The 18,476-nt window shown below is 39.2% G+C and overlaps 1 protein-coding gene across 3 annotated transcripts in view; it reads left to right on the top strand.

Moving 5' to 3' along the window:
* The window catches only part of CELSR1 (cadherin EGF LAG seven-pass G-type receptor 1), a 149,957-nt gene that overhangs the window by 66,923 nt on the left and 64,558 nt on the right, over nucleotides 1-18,476 (top strand). For all 3 annotated transcript variants that reach the window (XM_053406111.1, XM_053406110.1, XM_053406109.1), the window contains exons 3-5: nucleotides 5,731-5,953; nucleotides 7,367-7,482; nucleotides 13,289-13,377. In XM_053406111.1, coding sequence (XP_053262086.1) covers nucleotides 5,731-5,953; nucleotides 7,367-7,482; nucleotides 13,289-13,377 — 428 coding nt within the window. The remainder of the gene's footprint in view (nucleotides 1-5,730; nucleotides 5,954-7,366; nucleotides 7,483-13,288; nucleotides 13,378-18,476) is intronic.

The raw sequence follows: 18,476 nt of genomic DNA, 5'->3' as shown, positions 1-18,476 counted from the left end.
GCAACTTCCTTTGTTCCTGTTTTCCAAGGTATGCAAAACCTGTGCCTTTGCCTTCCCAGGGGGAGTTTTATTTGAGTTGCACAAGTCTCTGATTATTATTTTCTCCCTTTAAGGCTGTGCATAAACTCTTCCCCTCCAAGTATAACTTTCTATTGTTATTCATAATGGGACTTCAGGGCTGTGTGCGCAAAATGGAGAAATATTAAAGGAAGGTATAGTGCAGGTCTTTTCTGATTTGAATTTGGTATAACTGCTTGTGATTAATTGCTCACAAATACAAGTATTATGAATTATTGCCTTTAGGTTGCTTGATCAGCATGATGTTGAATCCCAACTGGCAGCCTAGTCACGCACTTCCCTTTGCAATAAGGCTTCTCATTAGCGCTGAACTAGCATGGTAACAAGATGCTAAATAATTAATCAAATTGCTACCATGCCAAAGAATCAATTCTGCTGGGTCTGGGGTTTTTTTTTCCTTTTTGACTAAGAATGTTATTTCTATTTTTAAATTTAAAAATTTATTTATTTATCATAAATTACATATACATATGTAACTGGACATTCTAACATGATTGGATTTATAATATATATTTAAGGATTAAAACAAAATATTAGATTTATTACACCACCAGAGCTATCCTCCCATTCAAAAGCAAATAACCCAACAGCAGATACTCAGAATGTTATCAGCAAAAAATAAGAAAATAAAAAGCATGTTCGCAAAGAGTATAAAGCAGATTTAATTGTATTAAAAGTAGATACATTTTTGTACGTGAAATTTTGGGCTTTAATCTCTCTGTTATGTATTTTTGAATACAAAATTATAAGGACGCAGAGCACAGACAGGGAGATGTTCTCCCAGGTGATATAAAATCTCTATATGTGAATTTCTTGAATCACTTAGGGGGTTTTTTTAATTGATGCAAAACATTTGGCTCTCCCCACTGTTCTTGCCAGTTGCCTACTACGTACTCACTCTAGAGAGCGAAGGTAACTGAATGCATCTGCTGCTCCGAGTGGGCAGTGGGCAGTGAGCAACTGGCAAGAGCAGCTAAGACCACCACAAGCAGATGCATATATTCGCTCTCCTGGACAGTGGCTGCTCCTGTCTGCCAATTCCCTTTTTCTGGCAGACAGATTGAATGCTCGCCCCTGCTGCTCTCAGCTGGCATTTTTGATAGGCTGATAAATTATAATAGCTGCAACTATTGCCAGTTCCTCCTGATACTAAAAACTCACACTGTTGCTATCCTCAGCATAGTTAAGTCTCTGGTTGATAACATGGGAAACTGCCCTGTTATCTAATTATTATCATGTATAACTTTATATCATGCATTTCTTCCACCATGAGCTCAAGATGGCGAATACAAGGTAACCTGGCAGTCTTCGCCACTCAGACCCTTGGTCCATTTAGCCCAGTATTGTTTACATTGACCAGAAGCAGGTCTCTAAGGTTTCAGACAGAAGTCTGTATCTGTCTTACCTGGAGATGCTAGGGATTGAAATTGGGACCTTCTACATTCAAAGCAGATGCTCTGCCAATGAGCTATGTTCTTTCCCCAGTATCAGTCATACTCAAAGTAGACCCACTGATATCACCAGCATTGGGTATCACCCATGGTGCTGAAAACAACTCTAATATTTATGTGTGTATCTTAAACATGTTTGTCCTGTGTTAAACCCTGAGAGTTAGCAGGGTATTGATTCAAAGTAACTGACTTACTGATTGCTCCTTATATCTCAATACGGTATAATGCAAACTGGGGATTTGCTAACATTCAGAGTTATTGACTGTAGCTCAAATCTGCATGTTACTGTTTGCGGATACTGAATTCAACTAACCACGGTCTGCTTTATTATTATTGTTTATGTCATGAAGTGGTGTTTTTTTTTTTTTGCACTCTTATGCAGTTCTGGACACACTACACACACTGGTAGGAGGTCACACTGAATTCAGTGCACCTTTCTTTTGAGTAGGCAAGTGTAGGATAGCACCTTTAACTGAGTATCTGGAAGAGATAGCCCTCAGTTAGAACATTGCATGGCAAGGCCCCGAGTCCCACCCCATCAGCACAACACAGCCAGAGGCTAAATTAACAAAGGGTATTATCATACTGAATTCCTGGCTTGAGGCAAACTAATTTTGTATTTGTCAGGTGTATGGAGGTGTGTCTGCAAATAACTGAAACCTGGATTACAGTATATTCAGCAAGGCTTAAATGGGTAAATTTAAGCTTCTGGGCAAACTGTTATTCCCCTCTTCCTTTCTCTTCAGATCCCCTACTTGTTTTTTAACTATTCATACTTTACATTTTTATTTATCCAGGCTTGGTTGTAAGAACATTTAACGACCAATCAGATAAAAATGATGTACTTATTTCCATGAATAGTTCAGGAACCTATAAGTAAGTTCGTAAATAAATAAAGCCAGCTCTTAGGCTTGCTGTACAGCCTCTGTTGACATCATGGATTAAGGACACTGGACAGCCTTTTGTAAACAATGGAAATTAAGTATATAATCTTGAGAATGTGTTTGCATTTTCTGCTGACGGGGGAATTGTTTTTGTTGCAGTTAGCAGATGTGCCCTAAATAACTTGTAATCCCAAATACATTGTTTCTTTCCTCTTTAAATTATTTTTTTAAATCCAAATTAAAAAGAAAAGAGGGATCCCAAATTGTGTGTGTGTGTGAGAGAGAGAGAGAGAGAGAGACAGACAGACAGACAGAGACAGAGAGACTGTAGGGGAGGAGGAGGAAGAGGAGGAGAAAACAGCTATTCCATCTCCGCCTATAGTTTTTAAACCCTGGTTGTATTAAAAAGGGTAAACTATGCTTACTTTATTAGCATTATAAAAAATCAGGGAAGCTGTTCTGGTACATAAGCAGAAAAACAGTTGGGTAATGACTTTATTAGGACCAACCAAAAGGCACAAAAGCTTTTGAGTTCTCTTGAACTGTTCAACAGGCACAATGTTGCTAGTCACTGCAGTATCTTCTAGAAGTGAAATGCCTGAGTCTAGCATGGCTCCTCTGTGAAATCTGAGGGAGTAGTGAGAGCTCTCTTTCTGCTGGAACAATATGCATGGAATGCCGCATTTATATCTTCCTGGCCTGTCTTCCCAATTGCTGCTGTCACTCTTATATTACCCCATTTTTGTTGTCTTACCCCAAAATTAGTTTATATTTATTGTGAGAAATGCAGAGCTTCCAATTCTGACAAGTGTCCTCCTTGATGAGACAAAGTGACATGAAGCATCATACCACACTTTCTCCAGTTCACACATTTAAATATTTGCACAGCGTAAGCATTAGCATCCCAATCCTAAGCATTTTCACTGGCTTATCTGTGTATAGCACAAGAATAGCACCTCTGCAGCAGTGGCTTACCATCAAAGTGACACATAACCTTCCAAAACTTTTATTTGCAACTTTTACAATCTGATGGCAGTAGATTTTATTGTTTATAGCCAATGGCCATCACAATACAGTATGAGCACAAATCATACAAGACAATCTGATATAAACATGCTTATGTAGAAACAATTCCTTTTGAATTTTTGAATCAATGCAGCCTTTTTATTAATTTAAGTTAATATATTGTTACATTTATATCCAACCTTTCTTCCAAAGAGTTCACAGTAGGGTATGTATTTCTCCTCCTCTCTGTTTGTTCTGACAACAACCTTGTTTGGTAGGTTAGGCTGAGAGATAGCTCAAAGAATTCTAACTCTGGTCTCCCAAATACTAGCCCAACATTCTAAAATAAGCACTACAACTGCACTAGCTTTTAGGTTTAATTGCTGTCACATTTTTCTAGACTTTGTCAAAATATTGGTGTGCAGAAAGCAAACACTATATTAATGTGTGTGAGGCAGAGCTGATTCACACATGGGCTCAACATATGATGGATGTGTGGCTCAGAAGCTCAGAACCTTTTGCGTACCAGAGCATGTGTATGCAAATTCGTATATGAATAGATCCTGCTTAAACGTTCAAGGAATTAAAAGGTCCCATGAGAGGCATAGCCATGTGGACCTCAGTTCAGATCATGCTAAAAGTTCTGTGTGTTTTGGGGGAAGTGAAGAAGCCTATGTCTTGCAACTGTGTCCCACTTACATGCCAGGTACACATGTAAACCAACACAGAGATAAAAGATGATCTTATTTCTTACTATTCATATGGAGATAACAAGTATGAGAAGAGGTGTTTTTACAGGAGTGTGAATTCACAGGTTCTGTCTGGGTTGTTAATCTGAGTCAGTAGTCCTCCCCTATACAATGGAAGAAACCCATTACTCTGTGGGCCTTTCACAGTTCACTTTGCATCTCTAGCAAACTCAGTACTCTTCCACCCCCTCCATCCCATTCACAGGATTGTTTACAAGATCACTTGGCTTTTTTATGAAGAAGAGAAGGGTCAAGAGCCCTCAAGATAACTAGGCATTGTTCAGTCATTCAGATTTCTTCAGAATCACATTCACATTTTGAAGGTGTAAACAAATTAGAAGTTCAGTCAAGTCCAGGAGTTGGTGTCCCAGGATAAATGACTGCATAAACAGACCTTGAGCAAATAAGGTCTGGCACTCTATTGTTATTTCTTAGTATTTCATTATAGCCCCTTTATGTCATACATCCCTTTACCGAAGACAAATATCACTCCAGCCCACCATGAATTCCTATGCTTCGCCTCCTGTGTTGCTAACATCTTAAATTTGCAGTCTTGATTTCAGATGTGAGTGAAAGTGAAAGAGGGTCTTTTAAATATGAAGGCAACCACTGTTTCAAACAGGAACAGAGGACAAACAATAGAATGAGCAAACAGGTCTGTTGACTTGCCAGGAGACATTCTTGACCTTAGTGAAATGTTCAGGGATCACCCAAGTAGTTATTAAAAATTTACATTCAAGAATGTGCTATTATTTAATAACTCGAGGGCTATTTTTATCTACCCATAAGAATGGCAGTGATTTAAAGATTACAGACCATACAAACAGCTGCCTGTTCTCTTGTTTACTTGATTCTGTAGTGTTTCTGCAAGTACATATGTGCATGTCAATGCCCTGTTTGTTTGTTGTCAATTGCCCTTTCATCGGCCCTGTAAGATGTCACTCCAGACAGAAGTCAGGGCTTTATTGGTAGATACTCTCTTCCAGTTTCAATAGGGCAAGACCATACTTAGCCATTTATTTAGGTTTGTGCTGTTCTCAACAGTTCGAACATGCAAAAGCACTGTAGCCTGAGAGACTTCGTTGTGATTACTAGGTAACAGAAGGACTGGCTCTGATCAGACAGCAAGATATGGTGCTATCCTTGTAGTGTGGGTGGAAATGCTTTTGATGTTAGTGTATTTTTAATGACATTTTAATAGTCCTTTTGACTGTTTAATTCCACCACCACAATCATGCAATAGAAGCTCTTTCCTCTGCAACAGTGTCAATTACTTTCATAAGAATGAAACATCTGGCCTGGTGTAATGGGAGAGCATGGAGGGGTCTTCTGTCAGAGGTGCAAGAGCAGACCATGGCACTTAACAGCTAACTCACAAGGCTAGGGTGGGCAACTTTGTTTTATGGAATTAGACATAAATACATAGCCTATTTCAGATGATAGTTTATTCCGCTGAAGTTCATCAATCACTACTTGAAATGCTTTTGAACTACTAAAGGTTTTGGAGGCATATTATTATCTCCTCACACCGGATGGATTTTTTATTGTGTTGTGTTTCTTTAGGAGAGTACTGCGAAGTGAACGCTCGCTCTGGGCGCTGCGCTCCGGGAGTGTGCAAGAATGGTGGGAGGTGTGTCGATCTGCTCATAGGAGGCTTCAAATGCGAATGCCCTGCTGGCGAATATGAGAGACCTTACTGCGAGATGACCACAAGGAGCTTTCCCCCAGAGTCATTTGTCACTTTCAAAGGATTAAGGCAGCGCTTCCATTTCACTGTTTCTCTCATGTAAGTTTGCTTCCTTTCTAGTGAAAATTTCCACTCACTGACCTGGTTCACACACGAAGCCAAACCATGGCAAAGAGCTGAAGACGTATCTAATGAAGTTCACCACTTGATTTCACTTTGTGTTTTTAAAATAACCCTCATGCCCACAAACTGTGTTGCAAGTTAACTAGTTCCAAAATTGCATGAAGGCTGTAGGTTATGTATGCCATATACCACAGCTGAAAAAGCAGATGTAATAAAAATAGCTAAATAAAAAGTAGAGGCAGCTTAAAATCATCTACTTCTTCATCACAAGCTGTTTCTTTTCTCTTAAGCATCTTGTCACATTTTCTGCATTAATTGTCAGCTGTGTGCCACCTACTATAAGGCTGAGGAGCTTCTCTTTCTCTTCTCTCTCCTTTCCTTCCTTCCACCAACCAATCACTGTTTTAAAGAAATAGTTTATTGGACACATCCCAGTAATATGTCCTTGATGAGGGATGGGTGGTTGCATGACAAATAGGACAGGACAGCTAGGCAGGTCTTTGATGCAGGCTGCAGTCCTAAGGTCAGATTCTTAGAAGTTCCACCCACAACAAAGGGGCTTCCTTCTGAGTAGACATTTAGGACTGGGCTTCCAATAAGCATGAAAGTGATAGTGGCCACCATTTTTTGTAACCTTGCACATCTATTCCAAGCACTATAATAATGTCAGCAGTGTCCTAATTTGGCCTGCTAAGCCATTTCCCCCAAACCATAGCTACCTTCTCCATTTTCCCCAAACCACAGCTACCTTCTCCGTACCTGATGCCATAATGGGACATTGGATGTGATGCAGATAAAGACACAACTGCAGAAGAAATAATATGGAGCCTTAAAGTGCACTCCTGTTCATTCATTGACAAGCAAGGCTGGCTGTAACTGCTGATCGGCTGATTGGCACTTATAGCAGGCCCCACAAGAATTGACTGGGTCATCGATGGAGAAAAATATAATGCAGCAGGAAAGGGTGGGAACAAAAACATCATGGAAGAAGGGTGGGGATTCAACTTTTAAATGTGTATTGGATTTGATGTTAATTTGTTAAAAATTGGTGAAACTCAATAAAAAATTAATTGGCAAAGTAAATCTAAATTAGTCATGTCCATTAACTTCAATGAGTCTACTCTGATTAGGACTGGCACTAAATGCCACCCAATGTATTATATTTAGAAAACTGTTCTAGTGATGTCATAGGCTCTCTTCATAGATACAGTTTCAGACATTTTGCTAGTATATGGTACATTACAAAGGAAATAGATTCCATTTTACAGCTAGGAATATACTAAGTGTCCATTCTTTGTTAACACAGTGGCTGGAAATTCTTAAGAGGTTTGTTTACCGAGCAACTGTGCTGTAGATAATTCTTCACATGTGCTTCCTGACCTATTTTAGGTTTGCAACCAGGGAAAGGAATGCTCTGCTTCTCTACAATGGGCGTTTTAATGAAAAACATGATTTTATTGCACTTGAAATAATTGAAGAACAGATCCAGCTGACATTCTCTGCAGGTAAGACATTTCTGTCTTTTTCGCTTGCTAAAGCCAGCAGTAGCTCCTTATTGAATGTGTGCATGTGTCAGTGAAACTGGACGGTAACTCAGTAGCGTGAGAGAGTCACCCAGTTGTATCCAGATTTTTTTAAAAAGCACGTAACAGCAATTCTACGTGGCTATGCTTGGTGATGTACTAAAGCAGGGGTTCCTAAGCTGTGGTCTGTGGGTCCACAAGCTCCATTTAGGGGGTTCACGCCATGTCTTTCTTTGAAGATGGAAGTGGTAAACATTAAATATTCACATTGTTTTTAACTGTATTTTGAGTGCTTCATTTATTACTAACACTGTATTTTGTTGCATTACAGTTTGGATTTTATGCAATTCAAATTGCAATACAGTAAGATGCAATACATAATAAATGAAAGAAGCAGTAAAAATATATTTGAACCTTTTACAGCATCTAGCACAGCACATTACAGGTGGAAAATCATTAAGTAGTCCACCAAGACACACACACACACACACACACCCCTAGTCCATGAGTGGGGAGGAGTTGGGGATAGTGTGTTAGAGTATGAAGTATGATTTTGATCCAGTGAACCATTAAGAAGAAAGGCAGGAGATGTAGAAGATGATAGATAGATAGATAGATAGATAGATAGATAGATAGAGATATAAATATATAGATACAGATATAGATATAAATGAGAGGTCAAACCTGTGACCTGTGGTTTTCAAACAGATTAGTGTATGGGTATTTCTAAAATGTCTGCAGTTGTTCTGTTCACTGAAACAAATACTGGATTTACAGTCACAAAGCAAATGGATTTTAGACTATTTGGAGATCTGCTCAAAAGGGAAATAAATAAGATTATAAGCCTATGCATGCTTTTGTACAACTTAATGATGGGTTTTATAAAATAGAATGAGAAGTTTTCATTGTCAACTATATGCTACATTGAAGGATTCATTGCTACAATAGTGAGCTGTGACTGCCTAATTTTATAAGGTACTGAGTGTTCCCAATTTGCTTTAGGAGTCAATGGGAGCATTCATGTACTTAAACTGAAGCACATGCCCCCAATATTTTGTACCAGACCATTCACACAGTGGCTGAAAATAGAAAGTGCAGCAAAAAGTAGGCCTGTTTTCGACTTAAGTGAATTAAAACGCATAGTAGGGCAACACTATTCATGTGTAGCAGAAGCAAGTTCCACTGTGCTCAGTGCCTCAGGCTGCAATCCTATTCACACTTTTTTGTGAGTATGCCCCATGGAACACAATGGGACTTGCTCCCAAACTAACAAGCATCAGACACTGTAATTAAATGAACGAAAGAAGGGAATTCAAAAAACTGCCAGAAATACTGAAAACTGCTGGATTGGTTCTTGATGTGCATAAGGCAAAGATGTAGTCTTTTGGAACTCTGATTCTGATATCACTGAAGAAGCTATTTTTGGGGTTTAAACATTTTGACATGGTTGACATATGGCTTAAAATTACTCCAGAGGAAACTTAACATGCCAGGTGAGAGCGGCAAAGGGCAAACGCAATCCATATTCCTTTTATAACGTATGGCAAATTTTTATCGAATACATAAATTGTTCAGACTGCGGCAGGAATCAAACCAGCATTCACGGAAAAATGTGGCATGATCTTTCAGAGTAATCAAATGAAACTTTTAACACAATGACATGGTAAAAGTCTGTAATTTCATCAGGACAAGTTATTGGCATTTACTGTTCTAATAATTCTTTCCTCAAAATTTATCTTCTGTACCATGAAAATAAATAAAAACTTTATTTATTTTTTAAAAAGTACTCCAGAGGGTTGGCAAATCCTCTAGAGGCTGCAGTGGGGAGCAAGAACCTCAAAAATTGCCTCCCTTCCCATTCTACCCGCGGTTCAGAACAGCTTCCTTCCCAAACTGATATACCTAGCATATTTTTTGAATATATGATTTTTGACACCCCAAGCCTTCCAGGACAGTAATTTTGTTTTTAAAAGACAATGCTCCTGCTAGTTTTCTGAGCATTAAGACCTCCTAACAATAGTGGCACACAAGAGGAAGACAACCAAGGCACCTTTGCAAGGTAAGGAAGAACGCTCAGGTGGTGTTTCTCTCCATTGCAGCTGTAGGCAGGGAGAAGTCTGGTGCTGTTAACGGGGAGGAAAGTCACTATCTTTGCTTTTCGGAGTTTGCTTTCTGAAGAGCAGAAAGTGCACTTTATCTTCCCCATCGCAGCAGGGCAGTTCTAAGAGGAGAGGTTCTTTTCCCAGCTCAGAACTGCAGGTAGAAAAAAAATCTGTGTTTGCTCTTCAGAGGACTTTATCTCTTCCTCACAGCCACAGCTCAGCTTCCCCTGTGTGTGTGAGTTTGCTGGGTGTCTGCATCTCTCTCTCTCTCTCTCTCTCTCTCTCTCTATCTCTCTCTCTCTCTCTCACACACACACACACACACACACACACACCGTGTGTAGTGAGTGTGTGGACTGAAGTACAGTCTGTGTGGATGTGTTTGCATGCACAAGACTGAATGCACAGTTGCTGGCCAAAATGACTTAGGCCATCATCACAGCTGGCCTTCAGAGGAGGCTAGGGTCGAGAAAGGGTAAGCGTTCCTGGTATAAAGTAACCCATGATTCTTACCAATTTAAATTCAGTTAGTTTTCCTGTTCATTGGTGCAAAGTATTAACAAGGAACTGAGATTTTTAAAAGCATAAATTTGGGGTGTTTTTGCATTTGAATGTCTCCGTTTACAATAGGAATATTATAGTTGCACTTAAGATGATCTTAGGTTCATGAAAGTGATCATGGAAGCAGATTATGTTAACTGTCGAAACGTATGTGGTCTCTACCACTTCTTTTATGCATGTCTGATGAAAGCTTAGTTGATTGGAACTTATTTGTATTTTCTTTACACTCATTAAGCAGCAACATACCTTGTCTTTAAGATGAGTTGGATCTGTTAGCCAGGGCACAGTTTTAAAAATTGAAGACAATAGTTTTTTGGGTTGTCAGGTAGAGGGGTGGGCTTCATAGAAATGGAGAAGGAAGCATAAAAATGCACATTTTAAGGAAGTTGCTGGATGCTGGTGGCTACTGAGTTCAGTAAAACTAAAAAGGCTGAAACGCACATATGTTGGCTTAAGTAAGCTGTGCATCAATTCTGTGAGTCATAGGAGCTTTGGTGTGTGAGTATTCTGGACCTTAAATGCACTCTCCTACACTTTCACGCAAGAGATATAATTAGATGTGAAGCATTTTGCCCAAAGCAATACTTTCTATATCTGCTAAGTCTAATTGGAAATCAACCTATGGTATATATAGTAACCAGAGAAGATTTCTGTCTAGATGGTATCAATTATTTGTTGGTGTCTGCACCCTCAAGCACTTTTTTATTAAGAAAGAGCAATAGTGATGCAAGACGAAGGCTGCTTGTCCTGTTTTGTGTCTGCATAAGCCAGACGTTATTTCCGAAAGATTTGTGCTAAAATACTATAGAGAAGAAACAGAGAAAAAGAGGACTGCCATACTTGTGTATACATTCTTATATACTACGTAAGATCTTTGAGATATTAAATTTTATCAGCATGGCTGCGTGCCTTTATCATAAGTCTGCTTCATGAAAAATCATATCCATGAAAACATTTCCTCTTTAAAATGGAAAATTCGTAAGTCAGGGGAGAGTCAAGTGCTCTGATCCAGCAAGAAAAACCAATGTATAAAGCAATATTTCAGGGCTTGCAGTCAGCGTGGGTGCAAGTGATACCAGTATTCTGGGCCCCATTGAACTGGTTGAATTTTATTTTTAATGCTATTATGCATTCCCATCTGGTCACAATTTGCCACGTGCAACTACTTTGGGGTGACTTGACACAAGAGCTGTTGGGTTGTATGCAATTAAGTGGTCCTCTTAGCGCAAGGATTTCCATCTATGCAACAGGACTTCCTCTCCCCATGTGCCCCCCAGTCCCCTCCCCGAATCTGTTTCAGAGCAGGTTGGTAAGGCTGGAAAGGGAGAAGAAGTCCTGTCGCTCAGGCATAAATCCTTACGCTAATAGATACAGCGCATCATTTTTAAGCTATCCTTTAATAAAATAAGTGACACATAGCCTTACATCTGATTCACATTTCATTCTGTAATATGAGCAAATATAGGTCACAAAGCATCTCAGCAACCATGACCTACAAGTACAAACTCTTGAGTATAGAAGGAGGTGAAATTACTTGGGGTTCAGTAGAATTTGGACAACCCTGCAGCTAATGAGAGCCTCTGAGGGACAACATGGGGCAAAATCACAACATAGAATTCAGTGGTGTGGTAAGTGCTTACTCTTGTGCAAGGCAGGGGTGGTGCAAGCCAGACGTATGAATTTTGTTCCAATTACCAAACTGTTCCCAAGGGTTGCCCAATTCCCAGGAGCACATTTTGTAGAGGTGTAGTGGGCTGCAGTGAATAACAGCGTGGGTGGGGGCTGCCCAAAATCAGATGCTCTACCTTGGGCAAACAGAAATGCTTTCAGTTTCCACTTTGTTTGAATAACCAATGTTGTAAAATAAACAGAAGTTGGAAAGTTGTCATAGTTTTAAAGACAAGCACATATATTTTACGACTGTTATGGAATGAAACTTTAATGCTTCCTACTATGGAAGTAGCTTTTCTTTTTGGGGGGGACTGAGATAAGGGGAGCCTTACTTCTGCATTGTTTGTTTTTGTCAGTGTTGCAGAAATTAGGAAATGCCTAACCTCTAAAAAGAGGCTGTATTTGTGTTCCTCTTTCAGTTTAACGCCTGTCTGTATAAACTGAGCAGGTGTGTATGTTAAACTGAAGGAAACGTTTGCATGAATACAGCTAGAAATATAGTGGTTTATCGTATGCATCGGGGTTTTTTTAATGTCCCCCCCCCCCCTTATTCTTCTCTAATGGAAACTTTTGTCTGAGTAGTCATTCATAACAAACCCTGCCTGACCAATTTGACAGGACCTTGTGTACTTTTGCTGTAGATGTTTGTTCTTACCTCAGAACAGCAGTGAATAGTCACCAGGCTGGTTGTACTGGTATGCACAATTAATCTGCCATTCTCTGCTTTATCGGATCCAATCTTTAAAAGACATTTTAACGGAAAAGAAAGGAAGCAATGCCATTAATTGCAAGGTTAGAACTCCTGGAGCTTTCTAGGGCAAAAAATGTTTTCTTTGTTCCCTCACACCTTATCTGACAGTCCTGTAAGACCCCAGCCTGGAAAAACAAGAAAGCCACAAAAATGCACATTCTTTCTGTGGGTAACAACTGTTTGCACAATCTGTATTTGCCCTAAATATTTACCTTTTGTTAGGAAAAGTGTTTTCACTCTTTAGTTAAAATTTGAGGACTGCCACCTTCTTAAGCACCAGAACACTAGATATAGGGGGTATAATCCTCTATATTTGTAGGAGCGTAATTAACAAATTTTAATATTGTTTGCATTAACATAATTTATAGCAAGCCAAAGTTTATAGTAAACACAGTTTATACTCTGCAACTAGTTGTTTTGTTGTCATTTATTTTGTGAAGGAATCGAAGTGTCAGTACCTTCTTGGCATTTGTTTTCTAGATGTGAGAATGATGCCAATGATGAATGAATGAATGAATGAATGCGTAACTTGGAGAAAGGCAACCCTCTCTCTAGTCCTGCCCTCAGTGCAGTCAAGTGCAGGAAGATGAATGAAAAGTTTTCCCTCAACTGCTAAACAACATTTTTGTTAATTACAAAGATGAGAGTGTAGTGGAACTTTTTAAGGTGACTGTTTTTCTTTCTCTTTCATGCAACCTTTCAGGGGAAACCACTACGACAGTTGCCCCCTTTGTTCCAGGAGGGGTTAGTGATGGGCAGTGGCACTCTGTCCAGGTGCAGTACTATAACAAGGTAAGGCAACATGTTTGGGATATATTTTTGTGAACTGAATTCTTCTTCATTCAAATTGGCCAGCTTACTTGCTCAAGAGAACCAGAGCCAGTCTTTAGACTTGTACAGTGGACCTACATTTAGCCAAAGCATGTTGCTGGAATGGAAGTTTTTAACTGAGACATAATACTCCCTGCTTTAAAAGAGCAACAGAGTGGCTGGCTCTAACCCTTAGCACTGTTGGTGTAAGATTCTGTACCTCTGCCAGTGAGGCTGTCATGGCTGCTGTCCACTAGGCAGTGGTGCATTAAAGTCTATGTAAAGGCTTAGAAAATCAAGTCCAGCAAGTTGCATACAGATCGGCATCCTCCTTTAAATGAACAATATGGGTTTCAACTTGTGAGAGTAAGAGCTCTGTTCTGTGCACTGAACTCCTCCTGTCATAAGAAACTGCTGATTCAGGGGAAGCCTTTCTTTATTTTTAAACGTAAAGAGAGCAATTATTCAGATTCTTTTTGTTGTTGTTGCTGCTGTATTTGTAGCATAATTAAGTCAGAAGCTCTTGGTAAATATCCAGGGAGAGAAAAAACAACATAAACAAAGAAATAGCTCTGAATTCATTGGCTGAATGCCATTTTCAATTTAACAATTTAGACTGAAGATAATAGCAAATAATTGCCACTTCTAAAGCATCTGGCTCTACCATGTTGTCGCTGAGGTTTTAAGAAATATATAATCTTGTCTGCATTTCAAGTAAAAATGTTACCTGTTGCACATTCTGAAGAGTTTAATTGGTGGATAAGGTTTGGTGTTTCTCTTACATTGTTCAATTTTGTATCTTGTTATAATGGCACTGAATCCCTGATGCCATCATACTTTCGTTGGCCTGTTCAACAATTAGAATTCTTTGTCTTAGTTAAGTACATCCTCCTTAGAGTTTACAGTAAGTATTTGGCACACTTAAAATCCAGTCAAACTTAAGCACATTTTAGTGTCATTAATTTCAATTAGAAAAATTTAAGCACACACTAAATGGGGCTTCAAGATGCTGGTTTGATTGGATCGTGCCTTGATTATCAGCTGATAAAAGTCCAAGAACCCTGGCTGACTTGACTTAATTATTTCATCATTAGCATGATCAGTAATTTCTGCTTGGGAACTTTATGAGGAATATAGTTGCTTCTTGATGAGACGGAGGATATATTCATACAATTGTTGATTGATTAATTAGCACTTTAATGGTACACAATGCATTGTCTTCCTAAGCTTAGGAAGCAAAATGATGAGAGTAGGATTTTTTTCATCACATGATAAGCTTGTAAATGTATTGCAGGTCTGTGGGTTTTCAAATGTTTCAAGTATTATAATGTTCAGGGGTGTCTCATGGTTTGGTTGGCACTTAAGGCAGGATGGGGTAGGGTGGGGCAGAGTGACAACTCCAGTGGCAAGACACTCTGATACAAACTAAAAGAGGACCTCAGGATTTCCATAGTTGTCCGAGAGAATTCTGAAACACAGCAGAGTCTCAATACACATGGAGAGCTAACTGTACCAAAGCCAAGAAGAGATTGGACACGCATTTCCCCTTGAATTGTGCTGCTCCAAATGGTTACCTGGTCTGCTTCTGTAGCCAAAGCAATTTGGATTATATATAGAGGGTTCTCATGTTTAAACCACGTAGCAGGAGTCAGTAGCTGAAAACTTACCCCAGACAAATTCAGTTCCCTGATAGACTCTTTCTTACTCTCGCCAGTTGCCAAACCATGAAGAAAAGAGGTGGGTCAATTGAGTAGCATATGTAGCATCCTGATTTGTTAGTAGTCCTCTTATGAGGACGTAGGAATCGTGGCCTTCTGACTCTGCGTCCATTCTCAAAGCAGCCTTCTGTGTAAACTAGTTGCTGTTTAGTGGTACAGTGGTACCTCAGGTTAATTACCTAACTCGTTCCGGAGGTCCATTCTTAACCTGAAACTGTTCTTAACCTGAAGCACCACTTTAGCTAATGGGGCGTCCTGCTGCTGCCGCACCGCTGGAGCACAATTTCCGTTCTCATCCTGAAGCAAAGTTCTTAACTCGAGGTACTATTTCTGGGTTAGCAGAGTCTGTAACCTGAAGCGTATGTAACCTGAAGTATATGTAACCCGAGGTACCACTGTATACAGGATGATGAAAAGAAGACAAAAGAATTATATCAATAAGGATGCTGTGTCATTGAAAATCATATTATAGCTTGAATATGGAGATTCAGGATTTTCATGAAGTCTCCACATATTGGCTCCAAATGGATGGCTGGACCACTTCTGTGACTGAAGCAATCTTAATTATGATTTGTTGGAACCACCCACCTTCATACCCCATGGTTTGAAGTTGGCTTGCTTCAACAAACCATGTGAACTATGGTTTGTCTGGCTTTGGACATCACAACAAGCTGTGGTTAAGCAAAAATGGAAGCTAAGGCTTCCAAACTGGTCCTTGCAGCTGCACATAAAGCCTAGGGCTCACTGCTGCTCATTCTGGTAACCCTCCGCCATGGTTTAGCGTGTGAACAAAATGAGCAATTCCACTGTTTCAGCCTGCTTTAAGTTCTTTTATGAAGGAAACTTACCCATTCCTGCGTGTATTTTTATTTTCAGTCTTATTTTGCTTATTTTGCTTCCCTGCCATACAATTACAAATATTTGCAGCTTGTTTCATCTGTGTGCTTGGACCCCGTGATAAATTTCCTTACAATCTGAAGAAACACTCTGCGTTTGGGTGTTATTTCAGAAAGTAGCTTTAATAGAAAGCTGATAAAACGACAGATGATAGAGTAATTCGTAGTTCTTTTGCTGGAGCCATTCCTGCCCATAGGCCAAGAAGCCTGGGAAAAGGAGCATATATCAGCTGAAGTCTGGATTTCTTAGCTTGGTTGTTGGTTTAGAATTCTTAGCAGCTGCCAAGAAGATAAGGACTTGAGACAGCTCCAGGGTATTCTTTAAAAAGGAAAGTGATCCCACACACTGGTTAAAAATAAACCTTTGTCTCATTTTCATGATTATTTTGCTCTCCCCACCCCCAAGTGATAGATGTCTTCTAGCAGTATAATTATTCATGTTTGAAAATAGGTGGGAAAATGCTTTGCAAATTTTGTGTACAAGCTAATTTTGCACCTATTCTAAAAACCAGATTCTGCCTCTCTGAGCTCAAGTAAATTAATAAGCTGCTTTGGGAACAAAATTGGTGCAAGCAGTCTCAGGATCAGATCACAGTCACATGCCAGGCAGATGTCTAGCTTTTATTTACTTAATTCCTCACCCTGCAACAGCTTATGTACATGAAGTTAAAATTGCAATAAAACAGATTAAAACAGAAGCAGTAGAACACCACTATATGAAAGTAGTCTGCAAAATAAAAACAAACAAGCATACAAAGGCAATTTACAGAGGATGAAAAAGTCAGGGGAAATAAAATAAAAAATCATTTTCCGGGCACTGAAGTAACATCAAGGTTGGTGCCTAGTAAGCTCATCTGGGGAAGACATTCCACAGTTGGTGGTCCCACCAGTCATCCTCCATACCTCAAATGGTGGCATCTGAAGAAAGCTTGTTCATGGTGGATCTTTCTGAAAGATTGTTAGGATGATGCTACGGAATTATTGCATTGAAGCAACTGCCTATTGAATCTTACTAGAAACAGTAGAGGAAGCTTCTGGTCCTCTCTGAGGCTACAGAAGCTCTAGTGGCCTTTTGGTGTATTGTTGGCACACATGCAGTGCGCACTAGCCTCTGCTGGGTGGGCAAGGCTAAGCAAGGCTAAGCCACAGCCCTGCCTTCTGCTCCCCTTTTCTCATCAGGATTCCATCCCTTGTTTGACTGAGGCAGAGAACAGCACTTTTGCCTCCAGTGGTATGTGTTTGGAGGCAATTCATTGGCAGACTCTTGTTTTAAGGAGGACTAAGATTTAAAAAAGCACTATGAGGGGTTTGCTAAGACATAGATAATTTAGGGATTATGGGCTGTGCCAAGATAAATGGATGTTATGTCTAAACTTGATACAACTCAGATACGTCATAATAACTCCAGTGTATTTCTCTACTTAAACTGCATAAATAGAGCAGGTTTGAAAGTAAGGCAGCTTTCCTATTAATTTCATATCTGCATTATTTCTAGGTCTCTCTATTGCTTTCTCCTTCCTCTCCCAGCAAATCTGTTACCTTACCATTCTAGATTTCTGTTTAAATGTTGTTCTTCCTGTATATTTCATCTCTGTTCTACTAAAATGGTTCAGTACTATGTTGTTTAGCCAGTGTTAGCAACCAAGGCAAGACAAATTTCTCTTGCTCCCTAAACATATTTGCATTTATCTATATGCTGCTTTCTTTACATGGCCCTCTCTCTGAGACAGTTGTAATAACTAGCATCTCTTCAAGTTCTGCATCCTGTATATATGTGTGTGTGTATCACACACACACAAATATATACATAACGAGAGAGAGAGAGATATTTTCAAAATAGCTTTATTCTTAGATCAGTCAAATAGACAGGTGACCACCAGGAAACCTCCAGTATCAATTTCATTTTTTACTATACTATTTTAAAAAATTGATAGATATACCGTAATTCATGATGATAGAAATAGGCAAATATAACATTTTGTTGTTTTCTTAACATTTGAGGCAAATGAGACACAATTGCTACAAAGATCCCTTAATCACAAATGTACCTCCTTAAAACTTGGAAGAATTTCATTCCCTTACTTAGTGCATCTAAATTCCAGTGTTTCCACTTTGGATGAATTATGTTGTAAAGTTTCAAGGCTTCACAGGTATCTTTAACTTATTACACCACCTGCAATGAGTCTTGAAAGGAAAACAGGACTTTGACTGATTTTGTGGAGCAGGAGTTTTTAAAATTAAAATCTTTGATGTGCTTCCAAATCCCCTTGCTGTGAATCATGTTATCTTTAATCTACCAACTAAATTATCTTTTCTTTAATACAAAGTGAAGCTTTATCCAAAATTAAATTGAGCATGTCTTTTTCATGGGAATGCCAAAACAAATTACACAATTTGAACAAATACTAACAATTGCATACACTTAATGAAAATTAGAGAGTAGCCTCTTAAATCCTAACATGCTGTG

Source organism: Podarcis raffonei, chromosome 10 (genome assembly GCF_027172205.1).
Source record: "Podarcis raffonei isolate rPodRaf1 chromosome 10, rPodRaf1.pri, whole genome shotgun sequence".
In the NCBI taxonomy this organism is placed as follows: domain Eukaryota; kingdom Metazoa; phylum Chordata; class Lepidosauria; order Squamata; family Lacertidae; genus Podarcis; species Podarcis raffonei.
Note: the sequence above shows the minus strand (reverse complement) of the source record. Positions and strands in the feature narration are given on the sequence as shown.